The 25,194-nt window shown below is 41.4% G+C and overlaps 1 protein-coding gene across 1 annotated transcript; it reads right to left on the bottom strand.

The window, feature by feature from the left end:
* Positions 1-1,467: 1,467 nt before the first annotated feature.
* fgd5b (FYVE, RhoGEF and PH domain containing 5b) lies at positions 1,468-19,840 on the bottom strand. The gene is made up of 21 exons (XM_079297178.1): positions 19,785-19,840; positions 16,129-18,691; positions 11,601-11,754; positions 11,090-11,148; positions 10,946-10,976; positions 10,240-10,391; positions 9,990-10,146; positions 8,391-8,481; positions 8,221-8,271; positions 7,719-7,777; positions 6,986-7,057; positions 6,705-6,773; positions 5,254-5,337; positions 4,918-4,997; positions 4,678-4,774; positions 4,397-4,534; positions 4,140-4,242; positions 3,450-3,586; positions 3,182-3,307; positions 2,862-3,016; positions 1,468-2,368 (listed from the first exon to the last, which is right to left on the bottom strand). The coding sequence occupies exons 1-21, from the start codon at positions 19,792-19,794 to the stop codon at positions 2,332-2,334; spliced, it is 4,425 nt and encodes a 1,474-aa protein (XP_079153304.1). The 5' UTR covers positions 19,795-19,840; the 3' UTR covers positions 1,468-2,331.
* Between the last annotated feature and the right edge of the window lie 5,354 nt (positions 19,841-25,194).

Raw genomic sequence — 25,194 nt, 5'->3', positions numbered from 1 at the left:
GTTTGTCCTGTTGAAGGAGAGTGGGCTATTTAAAGCTTTAGGGGAGGTGGAATAGGTGTAACATTGACTTGGCAGTGTAGGCTGCAAAGAGTTTGCAAAGTGGGACATACTAGTGTGTCCCTCTATTCTTCCAGCCCCTCCACATCTTTTTTTCTCTCCCTCTCCCCATCTGTTAAAGGCGCAGAGAGAGACAGAAGACAAGGTGCAAACCCAGGAATGTCAAGCCAATGTCAAGTGAACACAGATATTTTCCCATACGTCCTACTTCTCAGTGTTTTTTATCTCAAGCTCTTAAGTCCTTACTTTTCCCCTGAGGATCTGCCGCCCACACAACTATGAAAGATGAGACTGCATGCTGCTGTAACTGACGACGTCAACACAAACACTGCATTACCTCCTCTAAACTAAAACTGAAAATGGCCAGAAAGTTTGTAGCACAGGAGGAAGTTCAGCCCAGAAAACTATTTCAGCTTCTTCGGCATCAGCTTTTAATAACTCCTGAGGCTGAACACAAATAACAGAGCTGAATGCATCTGACCTTATTGAGTAGGCTGTGTGTGTACAATTCATTATTTGTTGTTCTCTGTATTGCTCCTGCCTGCAGCGATATGCTTGGATTATGGCACTGTTGCTGCCCCACTGTAAAAAAAAAGAAGTTTTATGTGCAACTGGACTTGTCGTTTTGGTCGTAATGATGTAAACGATTTCCTGTTTCTTGCTGCTTTGTTATGACCAGAGAAATCAAAAGCAGTATGGTAAAAATGTCAACAAAACATTCATATTTAAATCAAGTACATTTTACACAGCAATGAACCACAACCGATGTTATTCCACCAGATCGGCTCAGAGAGAAGGAACAGGAAGTGTGGGATGATAAATACTTAAAAAAAAACTGTAACTTGGAATGAATTTGTGTTTTGTGTCATCACCAACAGCAACGAAGGAGAGAAAGCACCACTTGCTAAAAAGGTGAAGCGACCGAGGAGGGAGAAACAGAATTGGGGCTAGAGTAGAGTGATGAATGGTCTGTCCTCTATGTAGGACGAGGTGTCTGCAGGAGCCCCGGAAAGCAAACTTTCTGCCTAATATCATTCTGGGTCAGGAAGCCTCGCGGGGAGACGAGAAGCAGGGCAGTCCTGGCCTTTCTTTGGCCGTGCAGCACACTGGTCCGCACATCACTCAGTCCCCGGTGTCTTCCTGATCTGCTCAAAATGTGATCTGAAACACTTCATCAGATCAGGCCACATATGGATGACATGTCAGTGCAGACTCATATAAGAAGCGGTCCATTTTGAATGTACATTCTGAGCGCCATCAGCAAGGACACAGTGACAGGAAGTCAATGACAGGATAAAGAGAAAACACAGACAGACGGTTTCCATCGTTAAAGCCTTTTACTTGATTTGAAAATAATAGTGTTAGAAATTCGAAGTTAATAAATGCAGATCAGAGAACTCCGTGAGTCATGGTTCAGTGCAGGGCAACAACATCTGCACTCAACTGGATGTGGAGTCTTTATACAAATACAATATACATTGCACTTGTTTTAGGTACTTCAAACCATAAACATCGTTTTAAAAGTACAGTAGCTGAGGATCTTGGCCTCTATGATGAAGGTACACTCATATTTCTTTTTCAGGTTCATTCCTTTTTATATCAGTGCAAAACAAAGCATAGAAACTGTTTATTCACTGGCAGAACCATCTCCAACAACACAGTGCATGTCGACGCTACAGACACTTCTATACATATAAGATGACTAATTCTTTATACAGCCTGTGCTTCAAAGTATTAGTCACATTAAGATGCACTTAATCCAGTGTAAAAACACATTTTTTTCAAGGCATTAACGATAATTTATTTTTAGCCTCCGTTGGAATGACAGTAAAATAACTGTGGTTAAAGTATTTGTCCAGTTATTTGTTAATTGTTTAAAATGTTGAAAGAAATAGATTTTCTTTCTTTTCCAAAAATCCATAATGTTCTCCATGATTTGGAGGAATGTCGCTGATCAGCTGCTGGGGGAAATACAGGTCACATCAATGCAATGTTCCACACTGGCAGGTATCTGGGCCAATGCATCTCGTGACTCTCAGCATCACACCTGCTGTAACAGCAGGCCAAGGGACACTGGAGGTTAACAAAGTAGGTAATCGTGTCCCTTCTCAAAGAACAAGATGTCTTCTCTTATTCAGTCCAGCCAGACAACTTGCAGACATAATCAAATATATTGTTTTCTTATTCCCCATTTTCCCCTTTTGGTTTCACAGTCTGTAGCAGAAGAACGGCAGCAGATTTCCATTTTCGGCGATCCACCCAGAGTAACTTATCCTATAAAACTGTGGCTTCCTCCATGGCATTTACCCACCTGTATGAGTAGAGGATTTTACATTAGGAGAAAGACAGCATAACATGGAGGAATTTCAGTCTGCTTCACCTAAACTGTGCCTTTCAGCAGGACATATCGCTGCATTATTTGGTGAATTTGTAAAATGATTTTAGTAGTATTTTGTCCTAGAGGAGTAAGTTCTACTAACTTTATTTTTTAAAACTCTACACTTCTGCTGCTGTTCAGAGAAAACACTGAAACTCAATACATTTGGCGTTGATCATGTTTCCAGTTAACTCAAGAATGACATGGTCATCTGTGGGTCAAGGGAAACTATCCAATCCTGGATCCATAAAACCCTTTGAGACACATTGAGTGAAAACAACAAAAAAAATGTGACTGTTTTTCTTATTTTTTTCCCCGCAGACAGCAACCTATCAGTAAAACCCTGTTGGTCATCAGACTAAAATCTTTAAATTGTCAATCTCTATAAACATATTGACACTAGATATCAAGGCTTCATGCTTCTCACCTCTGGGCTGTGTAGTTGTCCTCGGCTCTAAAGGAGTAATACAAAGTGTTTTTGTGGTAAAGCTGGAAGATGTTGGCCTCCTCCTCTCTCCCCTGCATGTCAGGTAGCTTCACTGTGAAACCCAGCAGAGGTAAACTCTCAGATGCTACTTTCTCCTGCAGAATTTGTCAGGGGAACAGAAATGGATTATAAGATACTGCGAGGAAAATGTGGGTTTTTCAGCACTTTCAGTCATGATGGCTATAGAGCTCACAGTGTAAATCTGTTTAAGTGTAAATATGTGTTGTTCAGGTTTAAGGGGAGTGCATGTTTCCCCTCACCTCTTGGACTCGGTAGGTGTAAAGCACCTTGTCTCTTAGGAGGAACCACAGTCTCTTCCAGTTCCTCTTGCTCGTCTTGCTGCGCTGCAGAGTGCCACTAATGGAGCCTTCCTCTGACACCGTCACCTGCACAAAATAGCAGCAGGAAGGGACAGATAACTATCTGTGTTACTTACAAAACACGTCACAGCTGTTGCTCCTATGATGATCAACTATTCAGTGATCTGCACTGTGCAGTGAACATGGCCCTCTCATGTTGCAGGCGTACCTGGGTGAAGGAAGCGGTGCCTTTCCGATGTCTCCAGATGTTGGGAGGATGAATGTTTTGGAACACAGCAGAGAGAGGACGACTGGAGCGGTTTGGACGAGGGCTACTCTGACCTGCCAAAGCAGACACGTCTCCCCCTGCAGAAATATACAACTGCTTTTTTACCACAGCTGAGGACGATACAGTAACACTGACAAACTAAGTGACATGGCAGGTTACTTGTGCACCTTGGTGACCGAACTGTACTGCAGCAGAGGCTTTACATTCAAGTAACAATGTTTTTTTACACAAACGTGCTATAAAGGGAAAATTACTTCACAAATGAAACTCAGCTTCAGTTTTGCACTTTTCATACACGCATACGACACAAACTGGAGTGTAATTTCTCACAACCCACATGTGCAACCCATTTAAATCAGTCACGTATATTTTAGTTTGGGCTTGTTTCATACACTTTACATGATGCTTATCCTGTACCCAGTGTTCCTTGAGCAAAACAGTACCCATGTCTTACTTCTAGTGATCCATTTCCCGTAAAATAAATGTATTTGTCCAAAATCTGCGAGCTCTGTCTGAATATTTCAGTCCATTGTATAAGAATAGCAATACTAAATGTGTGGGCTGATAAGCAGACTGACAATCAAAGTGATCAGTTAATCATAAAAACATATTCAAGCAGAGCTTCCCCACCTCTCTTCTTCAGATCATTGTAACAGTGATCACACACTTTGGCCATGCGGTCTTTCATGTATTTCAGTGGATATCGGTTCCTGGAGCAGCTCCGACAAACAATCTGTGTGAAACAACATAAATTCACCACAGGGACATTAAAAAGAACATACTCTTTCAGCACACTCACAGCTCCCGGCCAAAGACACATTTTGTTGCATCTCCTAACAGATATTAATGTCTTATAGAGCACTGTGTTGTATTTGTGTGTGACTCACTCTTCCGCAGCCATGGCAATGGTGTCTACGGAGAGTGAGGCTGAAATCTGAGGTGCAGTTCATGCACATCATCACTTGCGAGACCGGAACAAGCGTGGGGGCTTTCTCTCCGAGAGTCAGACGCAGACGATCTCTGGCCTGGAGCAAACGCACAGAAACACACTGGAACACACTGCAGAAATTGATGTCCGATGACTTATGACATCCATCTCGATCCGGTTGGATGAGGATAAGCACGACTGAGGAAAAATGATTAATACAAAGAGGCAGAGTTTGCTCACCTCTCCTGAGCAGCTGTTGAATGCTACAGATCCCCTGACATGTTCAGTCACAGTGCGGCTCAGAGTGTAAAACCAGTCTTCTCTTTCAATGAAGGAACTGCAAAAAAGCACACTACACTACTGAGCAAAAGAATACTCAAGGCTCTACTTTCACTAGTTAGTTTTAACCTTTTTTTTAAATCACTGCCATTATTAGCTATTAGTCATTATTCAAACAGGACACAGTACAGTGTCACCCACCTTGCAGACAAAGTGATGGAGATGTCTGTTCCTTCAATCCTCAGTGCATTTTGGACATTATCCACGATGGGTTTACTGACCTGAGAAATCAGTCAGATCATAAATCAAAGACCAGGTCGTAAAACCTTTCAGTCTGCCAGTTAAAGAACAGCAAATTGTTTTATTCTCACATTCTGTTAACTGCAAACAAGTAAATCATTTAATAAAGAAAACATATGGCTGTAGATTTTACACATGTACTGCCAGCTTTAATTGCATATCAGCTCCGTGGGAATTTGATGTGAAACATGGTTAGAAATCAAATCAATCAATTCGGCAACTTAATGAAAGACTGACCTTCAAGCCAGTGAGTGGCAGAGTATTCTTTAGTCTGTATTTCCCGTCCTGCTGAGGGTAGGTGTACAGCAGCACATCATTCATCTGACAACAGACAGAGATAACGCGCATAATTCACAGAGAACAGACAAGTAAACGCCGATCAGAGAACATGTTGAAAGGACAAAATAAAATGGTACCGACTTCATCATTCATGTATGTGCAGACATTCTCCAGTAGGTGACACTCTACTACAAAACTTGAGTTGATGAGTTCAGTTGAGTCACTTGATGGGTAGCAATTCAAAACAAACTAAATTGTGTGTATTTGTTCTCTTATTTTTATTAGGGTGATGCACAGTCACACCATTGTCCATTACACACAGTACAGATCTCGAACGTTAAACACAAAACCTGTAATTAAAGTTCCCCTCCATATAAAAATGTGCTTATTTAGTTGGATGTTTGAGCTTCACTGTGCATCATGATGTATGTGCAGAGTTTGACACTAGAAGGCTGTTTTCACCAAAGGGGGACATTTCATCCATGTGGGGGATCTATAAATTTAAAACCCCTACCTTGAATTGTTATGATCATACATGATTGAGACACTTCCGCAAATAGATAACAAAGTAGTTGAAATCAAACTGGATCATTAATCTCTGTATCACTTTTTTGCTGTGTGTTTAAATACTTTTTTTACGAGACTAGCTGCTCCTGCAGACTTTTTTTATTATGCTGTCTCCAACATTAATAATGGCCGATAACACGTGATCGGAGTCTGGGTGGATAAACTGGCAGGATAAAAGTAACACAACGATGATTACCAACATTCCTCCAGAAGAGACATTTACGAGCTTTTTTTAGTGTCGAGCCCAGACCACAAATTTCAAAACCGCCACAGGAGGGGAAAGCAATGCGCTATGATGATGCCCTATGGATAATTTGCAAAGGCGTTTCATTTTGTAATCTTTCTTGATTATAACATTTCAAGGCTATCTCTATGTTGTGACTTATTCATACAACTTTATCGATTACATCCTTCTCCCCTCTTTCTACATCCCTGTTTCCTGTTGCATCATCTTAGTCAGCTGAACACATTTTCTACAGTAAAGGTGCTGAAGACACATCAAACTAATATTTAACTGACAGAATTAAAGTCATAAAATTGAACAGGAGGCACACATGGATAAGGAGCTGGTGTTGACCTTCCCTCTGCTGTCAGTAAAGAACTAGCTCAGGAAGTCAGCATTCAGAAACATCCTGCCAGGAAACCCTGCTCTTAATAGCTCAGTCTGGACATAGAAACACTGCAGGCAAAAAATACATGACTCTTCATTTTACACAGTGATGCCTTAGGAACGCACTGTGGTCACTGTACGGAATGAAGCAAACAAAAAGATAATACAACTTAGTATGACAACTGGCACATGTCTGTTAACGTAAAAACTACAAACAGGAAGCAGCGGTTACCAGAAATAGATGGCGGGGCTGGTGACTCTTCCTGCTGACCTTCATCAGGGTGCCCTCCTTCACAAAGACCTGATTAAAACAGCAAATACACAGTACCAAACTCAACACTTCACACGTCTACTGATCATGACACCCAGAGGCCATCTGCAATTATTATTGTTGTTTTAAAGCCTGGCCGGCTGGGGATTCCCAGCTGAATGATTGTGTAAAGGGCAACACAGGGTGGTGCATGGCAGACAGGGTGTGCTGGCAAGGAAACAATGCTGTTATCTGAGTCATACCCTGCCCGGTTGCAGCAGATCCCGCAGGCCACGAACACTGTACTCTATGTTGACCAGATGCAACAAGTTCTCCTGAGACACACACAGACAAAAGAACAAAAAGAGAGGGAGAGAAAATGAGACAACAAAAGAGAAATTATGAAAGAGTCCATTAACCGTCATTTTCCTGTAAACCCCAAACTATTTTCTTCTACTTGGCTATTTCACGGTACGTCTCTTTGTTTTAGACATAGTTATCGCCTGGATCAGACAGGCATGTTCTCTTTGGAAAGAGCCACATTATTTAGAAACGTCATTATTTGGCATGCGGCTCTAACTAGATCGACTGTAGCCATCAAAAAAAGTACAGCATTGCTTTGAGCTAGATGCTAACAAGCTCTCAGTGGTAATGGTAACATTCTGATGGATAGTAGTCATCTCAGTTGAGTGTGTTAGCATGCTAACACTTGCGAATCAGCACTAAGAGCAAAGCTCGGGAGACTGTGGGTGTTTCCTGTGGGTGCTGTGACCCTATGAGGCCCACAGAGGAAGAATAAAATAGAGTTGGACCTGTTGCTGACCCGAAAATTCACATTTCACAGCACATTCAGATTTTGATTGCAGCTTGTTTCTCGGCTGCCGGTTAAAGCCGTATCCCTCAATACTTGACCAATCTCAACCCACAAATAGGATGTGTACTTCAGAAGGCACATGTTTGTTTGTTGGGTTCAAGAGTTTCAAACATGACACTCACCCCATGTTTCAAGCTGTCATTCACTTGATCTGCAATGTCAGACACGACAGCTACAGCAGCTGTAAAAGAACACAGAGAGGAATCAGGAAAGACGCTTCATGTTAAGAAGTGAATAATGAATACTCATAGCTGGTTAGATGTTCCTTTGTTCTTCTTCTCCATTTAGAAAGTCACATGGAGACAACATAAAACCTGAAATGAGAGCGTGGACGTGTCTGGACCGGGGTGGCTTCCTTATTGGAGATAAGAGATAGTGTTGCTGCATCTGGCCTTCTCATGAATTTATCATTACAATCTCCACACAGAAGAGAGCTGAAATGTCTGCCTGGTGGGTCTCCACCACAAACAAGATAATCTAGGTTGGCTCTCTCAATGCCGTCTTTCCATGCCAATGTGAGCAAATAAATTCCCTGCACACACAAAGTCACAAACACAGGCCAGTGATGCTCTCCTGTCAGTAACTGCCTCTGTCCACACTGAGGCCGCTGTTTGTTTAAGGTACCTTGTGTGTCTTTATATTCCTTGGAATCGGGGGAGAGGTTGTTCAGGTAATCTGTAAGAGGAGTGGGAGAAATAGAATGCCTTCTGAGAGTCCAAAATGTAACCACTATGAGTACAGTGTATGTTTTAACAAGAAAAGATACTAAATCTTGTCCTTTAAACAAGACTCACCAGTGAGGAGCATGCTGTACTGAGCCACACGCACAATGACCTGCAACAGTTGATGTTTCAGAGACACTTTGTCCCCAGCTGGACTCTGCTGCTGAGACAAATAAAAAAATGAAAGAATTGAACATTTTCACTGTATATCTCCTGCACACTAAGGCCAAATGTATTGTGGAAATCCACATGAACTGTGGCCAAACGACATTTTAGGTTATTTAAAACAGTCAAGGGATCTCACTGGGTGTATACAAAACTTTGGTAAAGAAAATAAAAGTTGCACTGAGAAGCAAATTATACAACAGCACTGGAGCTTTGAGCAGAACCACCCCTACTATTTTAAGTGTGAACAAGGGCCAACAACACTCAGCACGGTGTCTGGCAGGATAACGAGTGTGTGTTTGATTGTTCTTATGTGTGCATGTGAAAAGACAGCAATACTGCCTAACACCCTCTTTTTCATGAATCATTTCATCGATAATTGGTAATCTCTCTCTCTCAGACACACAGTCATAATATTATCTTATAGAGCTTCGTTTTGTTTTGTTTTTTTGTCCTTCTGCATGTTAAATACAACAATCAGATTTTGAACAGATTTATTTCAAACGTGTGGAAAAACTATTTTGTCAGCGGAATATCTTAAAATTAAAAACTCATTTAAACGTTGGTGCTATTTAATCGGACAGAGAAAACTGCCGCTCTGCAAGGACTTGATACCAAGTCTTCTCCTTAGTGGTCTATAAAATGGAGGGAAAATATTGAAAACATTCTTTTGTCCATCGCTGGGTAGTATTTGAATGTTGCTCTGTCATGACGATGTCATTTGTTATGTTTAATATTTTTAACATAAAATTACATTTAATAGCTTTTCTGGATGACTGGCTTTAAAAACATTGTCTTGTGTGTGTTCATTCATTTCAGGCCATTTATAGCGTCGCACTAAAGTGCATTGTTTGAATATGTTGGGAAATTACATTTTAAGATCCCCTTGTTTTAAATGAGACGTTCAGTGGTTAATTGTTGTTCTCAGTGGCTCATACCGAACATATTAGTTCTTTAACATCCAAACATGTGGTCTATTTTTCCTTTGGGTGTCATGACGGTCTCTTTTAACTGCTAGGAACACTGTGTAGTTGCTCTAAATGAAATCACTACTTTTATTCACTTATCTTTCTGCCTTTAGCTTGAACCTTTCAAGGGTTTACATCTTTTGCTTTCAGTCACAAGGTCTCTCTTATCATACACTTAGTCATCGCCATCTCTGCTACCACAAAACACATACTTCATCTTTGTCATTGCGCGCGCACACACACACACACACAACTCTCTGATAAGAAATAAAGCGCAGAGATAAGTAAAGCCCTTGATAAGTATCAGATATATGAGGTTGAAAGCAAAGTTTCCCTGTTATTTGTTATCAAAACCTCTGTAATTTTTCACCACCTTGTCAAGTGTTTTCTATGAAAATATCTCAATTATTCCAAACGTCCCCAGTAGTCCTCTGTTTTCGTGTTGTTTATTCATTTAAGCAGGATTGCATTATGTGTTGCATTATGTGTTGAATTACACGTTGTGTGTTTAGAGTTAGGGAAGCACTTTAGGTCTGACCTCAAACTGGTGAACAATGGCTGCAAAGGCAGGCGAAGCTCGGCAGCTCTCCTCCAGCAGGCTCATACTTCGATCGTAGTGGCCGATATAGGTGGTGAAAACCAAGAACTCTGCTTTTCTGGACAAGTAGATGTCTGCGATCCTCTGGCTCTCCTCCCTGAATGATGGAGAACCAGAGGTGAGAGCGTGGAAGGAAATTCATTTTTAGTTGTATAACATATGTGTTCATGCGTCTGCGCATCATTCTCACCAGTGTCGGATCCGATTCTCCAGCTCGCTGAGGATTCGGCGGTGCAGGGTGTAAACATCGGGCAGCTCGTTGAGAATTTCTCGAAGCCTCTCTTCGTCCAACACGGGATCCCCCTCGTCCCCAACTGCTGTCCCCACTGCTTCCCGAAAGTCCTAACATGCAGGCGAGTGTGGAGGAAGGCTTATTTTGTAGTTTATGCTTAAAATCTCACAATTTCACTGAAGTCTGCATTTCTCTCATTTTTCCTTCCCCTGTATTCGCAATAGTGTAACAAGATAAGCTTATATATATCAGATCTCATCATTCATCTAAATATTGGATCAGTGTTGGTCTATGTCACCAGATTAATCCCCACACCAGAGACATACATCTTGGAAAGAGAAGTATTCCTCCCTCATGACCTGACAACTGCTGTGGTGGAGCTGCTCAGAGGCCAACAGATCAGACTGTGTTTGTGGTGTGCAGTTTGTAAATGAGAAGGTGAAGAGTGTCGAGCAAGTGTTTCTGAAAATGAGCAATTGTGCTCAGTGAACCTACTCTGGTTAAATAAATACATGAATAGCATTTAATTAAAGGAAATCATGCAGAGCTCAGCCTCCCGCTACCTAGAGTCAAAACCGCTGCCATTCCCTCCCACAGATAGATACATACATGAGAATTATATGACAATAGTAGATTAAAAAAAGAATGTAGATGCATCACTCACTTCCTGGAGGAGCTTGAGGGCTTTCACGTGTCTGTGGACAGAGAAATAGAGACACCATCAAACAGGAAGGCGAAGGGAATCTGATTTGTTTTGACCGCTTAGCCGAGATGTTTGATAGAAGGAATTATTTTACATGTCACTTACAATCTCTCTGTATCCACCAGCTCTTTAGCGACGTAAAAGGCTCTGGATCGGCCGTCAGGCTGAAAACAATCACATTATTTACTTGTAATAAGCCCAGGGTTAGGAAGAGATGACGCATTTATGGCACCAGTTCAATAAATCCCTTTTCTACATCGTCTCCAAGTGGCACTCATCATCTAAATAATGAGGATAGTCTTGTAGTAGCCCATTAACCTCCATTAACCCACATTAAAATCCTGGCTTGTGTGGTCAAAACTGTTGTTTTATTTTTTTCTGTTTTGTTTTTTTCTTCAAATTTGTCATTATTTCTAACTACCAGTTGGAAAAAGGTGACACAAAACAGAACAAATTAAATCATTTTAAACTTTTAATTAAAGCAGGCCAGTGACGAGTTGTTTTTACATCATGCAGGATATTAAAAATATCACAACGGGTATCTAAAATACTAAAACATGTATAAATATTTATTTCCAACTCTGCACAAATTCAACACACATTTGTCAGAACTAACCTGTCTGTCATAAATGCTGTCTGAGCCGCCCTCTTCCTCCTCGGAGGTGCGTCCTTGGTCTTCTTCAGCCGTCGTCTCTCCCCTGACATCACCCACTGAGACAGTCTTTGGAGCAACAGCCACCGAGCACACATTGTAGGCTTCTGTATAGGCACTGGTGAGAAAGAAGGGGTGCCGTGGTGAAATATAGCATACAGACAATAAATGCATACAGTAAGTAGACAGATCATTATAAAGGCCGAGGGTCAAGCTGCAAACGTCTGAGTCTGAGTAACACATCAGAAAACCTTGACTGTGTAGAAGACTAAATGCATCTTTTGTAATAATTCAACACTGACTTAAACCTCAAAGTGCTGCATTACAATTATCCAGGTCTAGTCCAGTGGTTCCCAAAACGTTCAGGTTTTGAGCCCGATAATGTAGTACTGTAATTGTGACCGCCAATGATGACGTTATGGCCTTGGAAAAAAAAAAGTTCTTAAAAGACAATTAAATCGTCTTTCTTTTTCCTTTACTCACCTTGTGAGCCCTTGGTTGGCCATTGGTAGACTGTATGCCTCACTGGTATTATAATATGAACTGTGTTCCGTGCCCAATCCTTTATTCATGACAATAAATCTGATGAATTTCATTTAACCATCTAAGCCATCTTTATAGTCCTCTACATTGAAATATCACTACAATAAACATATTCAGCAAAAGAAGAAAATGTGAATAGATAAAACATTGCCGATCTTGAGAAACCAGTAAACTGATCCTGAAAGGCCTGCAGTGACAACTGTACCCAACCAGAGGCGCATATCGGTATTTTATGCCACGGGATTCTCTTCTGCAGGGAGCCCAAATGAATATGCTAATGAGTGCGGCTCAATTGGGAGAGTAAGCTATGCAAATAAAAACACATCCTTAACTTAAAGTAGTGATGCAGTCGTCCTCTCTATGTGACCAATTGCCTTGCCAATGTCTCGGCCATGTTTCACTCCAAGCACCAGTGGATTTGAACCCCACTGAGATGCAAATTAGCTACGTATGAAGAACATATGTGAGCAGTTCAGATCTCTGCATCACACACATTAGAGCTGCATGGCCCATTACTGCTCACTGGATCAAACTCTGGATGGGATACCAGAGGGTGTTTGAACCACAAATTACTTGCACGGTTCTTATATTAGGCTTTTATATCACCCCACAGGAACTGCCTCTGTCACTTCTCACAGCCCTGCTATGTTGTATGAAGGCTCAAGGCAAACTCTATGGCGATAAATTACAGAAGGAGATAAAAAAAAAAAAGTATCCATTTTCATTTTGCCTCAGGTTCATCTGTGAGCCTCTTTGTCCCGATGATAGCAGTGATGGGGGCAAACGACCTCCAAACTACGATCTGCTAATATTGCCCCTTCGGGCTACCGCAAAACTTACTGCATCAACCACCGACTCTTGTCCATCCAGATATCTCTTTGCTGTAATAACAGGCACTGTATCCACTGGAAGTATGGAAAATGACTATCATACCATAGTCTGTGTTCAGTACAAGCATAGACAGCTCTGGTTCTTACATAGAGGCATGTTACCTTTACTGTTGTGTATTTTGCAACGGAAAAACAAAGATCTGAAAACTAGCTTTTGCTTAATGAGGCGTCCGATGATTTGTTACTGTTAATGGCTGTCAGCATCCCCTCTTCACACGCACTCAAACAAAGTGAGACGGGAGAAGAAGCTGTGGCTGTCTGGAAGGAGATGTCAGTCAAATCTTCAGTTTGGACATTTGGCTTCCTAAAAAAAACCACAGCAGTACTGGGATGTATGTATCTAGATGTTTTCTGTGGGAGGAAGTTAAACAGGTCATAGTTCCATCTCTAGTATCTATTTTATATTGCTGTGAAAACATTTCCTTCATACAAATACTTATTAGAGTTTCTCGCCAAAACTACATTTTACAAGATTACATTTGAACACATCATTATACGGTTGTAATTTACAGTTTGGAGTTTGAACGCACCACAATTCTTCTCAGTTAAAATGAAGATGTTGTATTTATTAGTGTGCATTGTTTGAGTGCTTAAGGAAATGCAAAAGATTACGTTGTAATATCAAACTAAAATTCTATCTTTCCAGTATTTTAGAGCCTTCGTGGTACATGTCTTTTTGCACACAGCCACAGTGGTATACATGATGAGAGGGAAGCACTGCAGTGAACAACTGCTGACTACAGAACACACTGAGATTTTATCTCAGCCTGTTGTTTCTGACTGGATAGAGAAGAGCAATGACTCCAAAATGCTCTCACTATTAATCATCCTGATCATCCTGTATGATATGGGTACAGCCAACAGGAATGCAGGGGGGATGGGTAAATGTCAGCACAGCATGGCTGATCATACCAACAAATAACACTACAGCAGGGAGGCGAGAGGCTCTACCTACAGCACATGGGCCCGTTTTCACAACTAAAAAAATGATCTATGAATGAAACCAGCCTGTTTTCACTTAAATCTGAAGATACCACCCCCACCTCCAACACCACCTCCAGCATTTCCTTCTCTACCACCCAACATGCCCCAACAACACACGGACACCACAGCTGAGGCTTAGTACATATCACTGCATAGCAGGGAAGCTACTGCACTGTCCTCCCTACCACTGATCACCACTCCCATGTCTGCCGTGATGGCAGCGTCAGGGGACTCAACATAATAAATAGTTATAAATCCTCATCCCGAGGGGCAATGTTCCCTCTAAGCTGCGCGCTTGAGCAATCGCGCACTGCTCGCACATTCTCAGCGCACAAGAAAATCTATGCAGCGCATAAAATAAAATTCAACATAAACATATTAATTAATATCTAATATTAGTCCTAATCTTATCTAATCAATTAAACCAATAATAATAATAATAATAATAATAATTTTGTTTTCTGTACTATTTTGCAACGCAACTCAGTGAGTGACAGGTGTCCAGCCAATGATACGATTCGGTTCACTTACGCTACGCAGCCAATCATAGCATTGACACTATTGCCCTGCCCATTCGCGCCGTGCAGGTTAGCTAAATAACAACAGTGCGGCGGAGTTACGAGACGCAAATGCTAACCCCTTATCATGGCGAAACGAACGGGCAGCGACACATCCACTCACCAAGCCATTGGAAAAAAGAAATGTGGTTCTTTTAAGATGGAATGGCTGTCGGAGTATGTTCAAATAGAAGAACAAGCGGTGAAACTGGGTGAGATTTTTTCTTTTTCGACGGGGAAGGGTCTACTCTGCAAAACATGCAGCGAAGCTAAAGTAGCAAATTAGTTTTCCGAGGGAAAAATGTGGACTGAATGGAAGTTGGACTACCTCAAGCGTCACATTCAGCAGAAAAAACAAAAAATAAAATCAAAACAGCATCCAGAAATCGTCTTGAAGTGGCACATTTGGACCAGCTGATGCGCTTAAAGTCAAAGCAAGAAGCAGACGAAGCCATCAACCTGGACAAAGTGTACAACCATTGGAGAAGTGAGAAGGACAGACGTGAAAAATAAGGTAAAATTTAAGTCAGATTTGTGCATATTCTCGTGACATTTATTAAGATTTTTTACTTATGGATATTAATCATTAAATTATGTTACTACTAGATCATTTATGGGTAGTAGAAATGATAATAAAAAACTGAGTAATTACATATTTTACAGACAGAGTTACAGGAATTTACACTGTATCACAAGCTACAGCACACATCATTGTGCAAAATATGAATGTTTTAATGTGAACAAAATGTTATGTCTGAAAGGTGTATATGTATCATTTCTTCCAGAACAGGACCCTCACACAGGCCACAACAGGACCCTCACACAGGCCAAAGCAAGACTCTTCCCATGGCCAAGCAGGACTCTCACATAAAACATACTACACATCTCATGAACAACAAGATTTTTGTCTTTTTCCTTTAAAGTTTGTCAAATCACTTATATTAAAAGTAAACTAGTGAAAATTGCTGCTGTAATTTGATTCTTTTAATAAGCCATGTAACTTGCTATGATCCAAGGTTTTGAAGAGGTGTGATACTGGTGTGTGGCCACAGCGTGCACATCTGATGTTGCTCACAGTGGTCCTCAGTGTGCTCAGGGAGCTTGTGTGTATGCCCACACACATGAAAAATTAGAGGGAACATTGCCGAGGGGCATTGTTAAACCCACACAGTGGCCGAGCAGTCATAAAAAAAAGCCTTGTGCTCAGTGTAAAACATCACTAATATTATGTCCAGCTGCATCAATCTATGTGAACACACACATGCACACAGACACAGGTTTTAGCCACACTAGCGACATGGCTCTATGGATGGTAATGGCAGCCGGTCGGTCCTTTTGTCCGAACTAAAATATGTCAATAACTATTGGAGGGACTCCCATGAAATTATGTACAGATGTTCATTTGCCCCAGAGGATGAATACCAAGGATTATACCCAGATACCTAGAATTTTTATCTAGCCCTATCATGATTAGTTTAAGATTTCAAGACTTAAATTTCTCGATTCTTGTTTACATACCTTTCTGTTTCCTGTTCAGGTGACTGTGTTGTATTCTTGAAACCCGGGAGGCTGCTCATGTCCACGTAACCATCAGTGTCATTGGCAGAGGACAGCACCCGACTGGGACGGTCAAAGAAGTCTGTGAACGGCGCCTGGTAGACGGGCCTCCGCTGTGGGACCTGAAGGTTCTCGTAGTCCGAGCTGATGGCGGGAACATTCTCATAGTCTGAGGTATCTGCGTTGGGGAAGGAGATGGAGCGAGGCTTGGTCAGGGGAAGAGGTGTGAAAGGCGCACGGGAGCGTTCCTCAAAGGACTCAACCCGGACGACATTGCGATTGAGAAAGGCCACAGAGTTCCCTTTTCTTTTGCTTTCCTTGTAGAGCAAGAAGGAGGAGGTTGGCTCTGATGAAACATGAGGTTTACTAGCAGAGCGCGAGTTGAGCTGTGGAGAGCTGCCGATGCTGCGTCTCTCTAGATCCAGCAGTCTGCTGGGCGTGTGGTGGTTGGACTCTGCTGAGGACTTAAACAAGGACGGGTTCACATCTACCGGCTTGCTCTCTGTTTTCCGCCTAAATTTAAGCATCAGGAAACGCTTAATGGAGGATTTCTTTTTCCTGTTTTTCTCAGACGAGTCTCCTTCGATGAAAAGCGAGGGGGAACTCTTTGTGATGGGTCTCTTGGTGATGTAGGCCAGCTGAAACGGAGGAGGGATATCCACTACAGATGTCAGTGTGGACAGGCCACTAGAGGACAGCGGCGAGCACCGTGAGAAGCTTCCAGATGAACAAATGGCGCCTCCCTGTCTTGGGGATCCATCCCTGTAGCTGTAGACACCCAGAGGCATGCCCTGTCCCTCCATAGAGATGGAGCGCGGGTACAGGGACAAATAGTGGGGTTGGCTGTAGCTCTTGTGCCGCGTTGAGCTTATCATGGGGCTGCTGCTCAGTGCAGGTTGTCCAAATCCACTCATGTAGGGCCTCTGAACGAACTCCGCCACATTATTATTAATGCGATGTGCCAGTGAGCAGGAGAGCATCTCTGGTGTCCTCTTATGAGAAGGAAAAACATTTTCACCCTCTGAGCTGTGCCCTGGTTCCTCATAGACGTGCTCATCACTGATGTCCGGTTCTGTGTCAGTGGTGTCGTCCAGAAACGGCACGATGTGACCCTCCAGGTCTTCTTCGAAGACATCCGAGTCACTTGGAGAAAGCAGCTGGCTTTCCGAGAGAGAAGATGTCAGCGAGGTGTCCGTGTCTGTCGGCACTGAGACGGATACAAGCCTGAACCTTGGCTGCCAGTCCACGTGATCAAAAAAGGCCTCCGGTGTCTGAGCTTTGAGTTCTTCAGTCATTTTCAGATATGCTCTCACCTTATTTTCATCCCTGTTGTAGCTGCCGTACTCAAGAGGGTTACCAACCTCCACGTAATCCTCAGAGGACACACACTCGGTTTGTCCATTTTCTGCTGTTTTCTCAAATGTCCCAGCTGATACTCCACTGCTGTTTACAGATGGAAGTGGACTCTGTGGCAGTCCATGAGCTTTGTTATTCCTAGATATCATCTCTCTGTTGATGATGTCCTCCGAGGAGACGTAGTAAGGCTCATGAGTCGGCTCATCCACCACAGCCACATGTCTCTTAGTTGTGTCACAGACCTGTTTCTGGTCTTCAGGTTTAAAGTCGTAACAACTAACGCTCTGTATGTTTCCGCCCTTGTCCTTCACTTTATGGCCACATTTAAACTTCAGGATGTCACAAGTGATGCCACAATCAGGAGCAGTTTCCTCTTCTTTCTCCTCTCCGTCTATGAGAAAAACTTGTTGTGTATCAGTGTCCTTCATGTGTCCATTGCTGATGAGACCAGGTTCATCTGTGAGGGACTCAGTTATATCATCTGCCGTACAGTCACCTGTTTCATCCTCCTGGATCAGGTGAGGTCCCTGCCTCTCCCTCACGTCTTGATTTTCAGCACAGTAGCAGCCTGCCTCCTCATCAATGCTATTAACAGAGATGTCTCCCACTGAGAGGCCATCTGTGTCGGCCAGCGCCTCACCTGCGTCACAACCTTCGGCGTCCATGTCTTCCGTCACGTCTGTGTCAACCATCTCCACTGCGTCCTCAGAGTCAGCTGTGAGCCCAGCATCACTGACCCAGAGCGTGTCCAGGGAGTCCACCTCCTCTGTTAAAGCACTGTCAGTTAACCTCCAGTCCTCGTCCACCTTCTGAATCATGTCTTCTTCCTCTTCCTCCTCTGTCCCCCCTCCGTCCTCCAACCCCTGAACATTATTTTGTGGTGATTTGAGGATGTAGACGTTAAATTGTTTATCTGCTGGTAACTCCTCTGCAACCACTTTGTTTTGACTGTTCTCTGTCTCATGCTCTTCATCAACCTCGCCATCTGAATTTAGTAAGCCACCATTGAAGCATCCTCCTTGGTTACCATTAAGCTCTGGTGTGACTTTAGGTTTCGGGGCTATAAAGGGTTTGGGACCCCTGGCTGCGGACATGTGAGGGGAGGGTAGCTTCAGGCTGGCGTGACAAACAAACCTTGGCTTTGGAGCAACAGAAGGCTTGGTGCAGTCTGAAAGAACAACAGGAAAGGGAAACTGTAAGATTACGCGCTTTAAAATAGCTTACAGGTCATTTATATTGTGTCCCTTTGACCTAAAACTGGTCAAAGATTCTAACTTTACACATTATAAAATGTTAATAGTGTGTGTAATAGTCACATTTAGATGATTATTATCATGTGGTCGCAGTTTGACCATTTTCGTCACAAAATGCGGAAAATATTTGTCTACACCTAGTAAATCTGGCAACCTATCAAATGCAACTAAGCTGGAAAACTTTCCAAATACTTTCCAGAATTAGCTATCCAAACAAAAAGTTTGATCATAAAATGACAAAATACTTCAAATGAGTAATGTGTGATTTCACATCCTTTGATAAAGAATTTAAAAAAAAATCTAAGGGAATTCCCTGGCTCACTTCCTGTGATTCAAGTTAGAGAAACCCCTCTCAGGCTGCCTTTACTTCTTTAAAGAAAATCTCACTGGCCACATTTGTGACAAAAAAAGAACACATGTAATATGTAATATATATATATATATATATATATATATATATATATAAATAAAACTAATGCACACCATTTGGTCACTTTCTGGAAAGAACCTGAATAAGCTATAAGGATAATTAGGCTTCATTGTTTCTTGCAAACAACAATGAACTCAAGATTTGGCATAAAAGGCAAGTTTACCCCAAAACTAGAAGAAGAAAAAATAGTTTTTAAAAGAGTGCATTGCCTGTGGATGACTGCAATGTTTGCTTGAGCTTTTACAACAAAAAATAGCTAACCTAAGCAGAAACCTCTTTATTCTACCAGAAAGGCATAAAGTGAATAATTTATCAACATAATACTTAACACTGTCCTCTGCTCTGACAAAGAAACACTGCGTTAAACACACTTTGGTTTGCTCCACATCCTGTTGCTATCGATGTATTCACCATATAGCCTCTTCATATAAACTACAAAGGCATATAAGATAATACGAGACAAACTAAAACTCTATGTCCAGCTCGCTTAATACTCATTTACTCTAAATACATAAAATACCAAGCAGTGAAACACAGGCTTTGGTTTCAAAACCCTTGTCGGTTCAAATAAATCTCACCTGTGTTCATTTTTGCGAAGCGACCGTCTCCAACATCTCGTCCACGAAAGCAGCTTCTGTACACTAAAATGTTGAATAACGTGTAAAAACGGAGGCAAACTCCGCTGAACTGTGCAAACAGAGCCTGAGTGAGTCTGACTGAACAGCAGCTCTGTCTGCTCTTCCTCTGAGAGGGAACCCGCTGCTCAGCTGATCGCTTGTGCGTTTCACAGCGCGCAGGACGCGACTGGAAACCAAATGGAGAAAAAAAGAAAAAGAAGCTCGACCCGAAGACCAGGATCCCGGTGCCGCTAGCAGCAGGTCCAGTCAAGTGTTGGAAATGTTGACATCAGCCTTCAACTCAAGACTGATCAGCATTTATTATAGCAAAAATGAAAATGTTACTGCTGCAGAGGAGGTGATGTCTTGACGGTGGCAAAGTGATCTATACATACATATTTCGGACATTTTCAAGAACAACGTTTCTTGATTATTTACCTGTGAAACGACCTTTTGTGACAGAAATATATAGAAATAATTCCAATTTTTTATATATATGTAATATATTTTTATAAAGTGTTTATAAGTTCTAAATAACTGCTTTATTACTGGTAGATGACTCGTTTACTATAGCCCAATGCGTTATAGATCGGTCATCATGAATAAGAATAAACTTTGATGGATTGTTAATAATTTATTAATGATTTAGGAACAGCTATAGTTGCACACTAAATGGCTCAATATGAGCATTTGCTGACAAACTACCAACATTAATTACTGTATTATTAGCAAATAGAAAAGATAAACACCAGGCAAAGGGATTTCCAAACCTGGCAACCCAAAAGTTGTTCTTATTCATGGTTTACAAATAAATAACTAATTTATTTACCATAAACAAAGCCATCAGTTACAATATTACTTCCATTAAATCAAAGCTTCCCCTCAAAGCTTTCCACAGTTTCTGTCTGCATGACGTTTAGATCGAGTCACGATTAGGTGAGAACAATACATTCTCAGATCCCTGTTGTTTCTGGATATTATCGTAAAGCTGTATGACTCAGTATTACTGATCACATCTCATTAAAACAAGTGTGTGATCTTAAACCAGCTCTCACTTATTGATAAACCAGTCTTGCTTCCCTGGCTGGTGCACAACAGGCTCTTTCTCTACATAACAGGAAACTGCTCTCCCTGTTTCCTGCACAACCCAACTTCACATCCTTCAGCTTATGGACATCATGCTCACATTTAACCCCTCTGTGAATTAAATGTGACTCACTGGGAGTGAAGTAAGGGAAGCTATTTTTACTCAGCTGGAGACTTATTACACTCAAACAATATCTGTGCTGTGTGTTACAGACTCAGTAGCAGCAAACAGGAGCAGGAACATGGGGAGCGGCTCAGAGGGAGGATCAGCAGTAGGAAGAGAAAATAGGGATTCAAGTCTCGGCCGTTTTGACTCCAAACACAACACATGAATCCAGTTTATATTTGGTGCCATTCACAATGGTAAATGGACTGACCTCACACTTATAAGTTACCCATTTGTCAGGCCATGAAACATGATTAAATGTAATAACATACAGTGTTTTACCAAATTGCTGTAATCCTGGCCAAACAGCACAGTGAAGAGTCTCCCTGTTAAACACCAAGCAGAGGCTTTCTGTGCTTAAGAGTCCTTACAACACAATGATGAACAGTGTTTCCTTTTGCTCTTATATGCATCACACGTTAAGGTCAAACATCAATCCAAGGAAATCTAGGCACATTAGTCCACAGCTACTGGCATAGGACTGCAAATATGTTGTGTCAAACTGTCCGTCTGTCCTACATGACCCAATGCAAAACCTATAAACACAGTAACTCTTCCTAATTAATATAAACAGTGAGGTACCAGAATGCTTCTTTCAGTGTGCCGCTCTTGAGACTAAAAATAGGATTGTCACTAACAGAGTGTTCGGCTCATTGAAAAACATAATGCGGCTGCACCTTTGACCACCTTTTTGTCGGTGCAATAATTGTGTTTTCATGTTGAGTCAATAAAGGGGAGGTAGGTGGGCTCTGCAGCCTGCAACACGAGAGGATAACATGACATGTTTTGGGATGAGGGGGTGTCCCCACACACTGACGATACATGATGTCGTCAAGAAATACCATAAAGACCAGAACAAACAATGCTTCCTTCAATCCTTTACGTCCTCCCTAGCCCACTGATTCTTAATGAAAACGTGAATTTCCAAAAGCAGATCACAAATACATACGGTACTTACATTTTCAAAAAAGGCTCAGCAATTTCCTAAAACAGCTGGGCACTGTAGTTTTTAAGCGAACATTACTCAAACTGATTCAGCATTTTTTTAGGGACTATTTTTGAATGAATCCACAATTGTGCTCTCAGGAGTATTTGCAGCAACAGTACGGTGTTTTGTGGAATTGACTCAAAATAAACTACTATGGCCATGTTCATCGTGAAAAAACAATGGAGCTCTATGGGAGGAATAAGAGGAACAATACTTGTTAGGATCAATATGTTGTTGTTTTTGTCTCTGTAATGGGATTTGTCAACAATAATAACAAATATAAACCATATCCAGCTTCAGCCTTTAATGTTTTGAGTATTTCCTCTTGATGAATCTCTTACCACAACAGGTCATGAGTGTGTGCTGATTCTTTAAACCTGCTGCACTACAATGCCCCTCTTCAAATCAAAATGAATGTGTGTATTTATAGATTAGGAGTTCAACCGTATCAATAAATCATCCAATCTCGATGTGGATCTCTCTCATAACGAGTTGGGATGTAGGAGACCCATGCCATGATGATTAAATACAGCCATGATCTATTGGATGTGTACAGTAACAGTATTGAACAATGTCAGTATGTGTTTGGGAACAGATTCGAAAAACTGTCTCCTGTTTGCGTCAGGCGAGGAAAGAGTGCGTCTCCTCCTCTCTCCTGCTCGGAGGTGAAACAATAAGACTGGGGCTTAAAAAAGGAACTCCATCTTGATATACTCCTTCCTGTGACTGTTTTCAAGTCTTTCAGCAAAACTGGAGCCCGGAGGGCGTAGTCACCACACTTAAAGGATAATTCCAGTTATTTTCAACCTGGGCCTCATTGGCCGACTTTTTTGACATCATCGCAGGTTTATACGTTGTTGTTTTTTAAAGAATGTCACTTTGACATTTTCTGACTTATTCTTGGTCTCCTTTCAATCACTTTACATTTACTTGTATTATATCAGAATAATTAGGGTCCATGAACAGGAGAAGTTCTTAAAGCTTCAGAAGGCAGGTTATTTTTGGCATCATTGGACAAAAAGTTGATAATAACCTTTCAGCATATTGTAATTCAAGTGTTACCCCAGAGTAGGCAGGGTAGCTCATCCTGCAGCTCTCTCCTCGCAGTCCTAAGCCCCTCCCACCAGACAAGCACAAGCATGTCCTTCATACAGTAACCTTACGAGTATTTGTCATTCATTTCAAACATCATCCTGCATCATCCAGCATCCACATCATTGTGATCCCGATGCTCTTATATGGCAGCAATTCTATGAGAAGAACACTCCTTTGTTCTTGGCAAACGTGTGGGCCTGTAAACCCCTTTAGAAGACATTCTGTGACTCAAGGCTCTAGTGAGCTATGATATTAGTGAAGCATTTCAGAGGTGGAGAGAATGCTAATAGTTTAGCTTTCTGCTAGCAGCCAGATATACGGTATGCAGTATATTCTGCAGCTGAATCAAGTGATCACCGAAGGGATGTGTATGAGTACTGCATTTCTAGAAGAGCCAATGGGAACGCCGTCTTTCTGAAATGACCTGTTACTGGCCGGAGTCTCCCATCACAGGCTACATTTTCTAAAGCCTGAAAACAGAGCCAAGAGGAGGTGCAGACGTTCAGTTTTCTCTCTCAGATCTCTTGAATTACATCATGCTGAAAGGTTATTATGACATTTTTTCCCCCAATGTTGCAAAAACTATACTGCCTTCCCCAGCTTCAAGTCTATGTATGTATTGAATCTTCACCTTAATGAATGAAAAAAAGTGAGTGAAAGTTATCTTATCTTTATTTTTAATCAATATTGCATATTCAAATTACTTTCTCAGAATACTAAAGGATCCATTAGACACGTCTTTTGGATTTTCTGAGGACAAACTGAAACAAGAAAGGAACTAAGTGGCTGTTACTGTAAGTCCTCACAACTTCCTACTTTCACAAAATATAAAGGAAAAATGTAAAAAAAAAACAAAGGAAAGTGTTGTTGACTTGTGTTGTCTTTGGAAACACTGAATCCTGTAAACTGTCAAGTATTTGAACCAGTAGAATGCAGGAGCAAAGTCTTGTTCAAAGCTGTCTAATTTTAGTTTCCCGTCGCATCGTGACGAGGAAGAAAACACAGCTGGAGGGTTGTTTTTGTTCTTCTGTGAGAACTTCTGACAAGTGAACAATGGGATAAGTTCTGACAAAAGAAAGCTGTAAAAATAAGATTCATGACGTGAAATTTCAAAAAAGGTTTTTTTACTTACACCAATCTGTCGATTATAAGATGTGTTTTTCTTGTCTTAATGTGTTTAATTCCAAGGTAAAAGCTATTTACCTTTGTAGAAACTAATAATGACAGCGCTTTAAGGGAATAATAAAGAGTACTCCACCAATTTAGCATTGCACTCATTGTCCGACTGTTTTTAAATAACGATCACATTCGATGAAGAAGAACCAGGGATATCTGTTGTTTTTAAATCCAAGCATTCGTCTAACTTGTCAAACTCTGCCGCCTACATAACCCACAATGCAACACGCTTGCTGAGAGTTCGATCAGTGATTCAGTTGTGTTGTGCTTGTAGCAGCTATTGTAGCCTTGAGCTTCAAGCAGAGATGAGGAGCAATTGACTGAATATGTAAATATATTATACGTACATATTTTAATATGAAGCAAAAGTGTCCGTGTTATTCTTATCTCTTAACACACTGTTATTCAACGTACCTGTACATTCAGTACTCGTAAACTAGCTTTAACATTTTCTGTGCTGAACGAATCCAACACCATAAAGCCCATTAAAGCACTTGCTGAGATTTATTCATTGGCTTTGACTTTCAGCCAATTAATCACAGTTGATTTAAGTGACAGCAATTAACTGAAACGCAACAATACATCCATCAGTTTGTTGTCATGGGAAGCATTAAGTCTAATGACCATATTAATGTGAGCACAGATCACACATCACCATAAAACCACATTGGATTAACCTAAACTGACCCTCTGTTGTGTGTCATGTGTGTGTGTGTGTGTGTGTTGGTATGCAGTGGACAAGACAGGTTCAACTTTTCAGGCGATGGAAGTGAATTTAACATAAGAATGCAAAATGACAACAAGTCAGTTAAATTCCTCAGACTCATATCCAGCAAACCTGCAACAAAGAGTCTACTGAG

This window comes from Melanostigma gelatinosum, assembly GCF_949748355.1.
Source record: "Melanostigma gelatinosum genome assembly, chromosome: 3".
NCBI classification, from domain to species: domain Eukaryota; kingdom Metazoa; phylum Chordata; class Actinopteri; order Perciformes; family Zoarcidae; genus Melanostigma; species Melanostigma gelatinosum.
The sequence above is the reverse complement of the archived record's forward strand: the minus strand, read 5'-3'. Positions and strand labels throughout refer to the sequence as shown.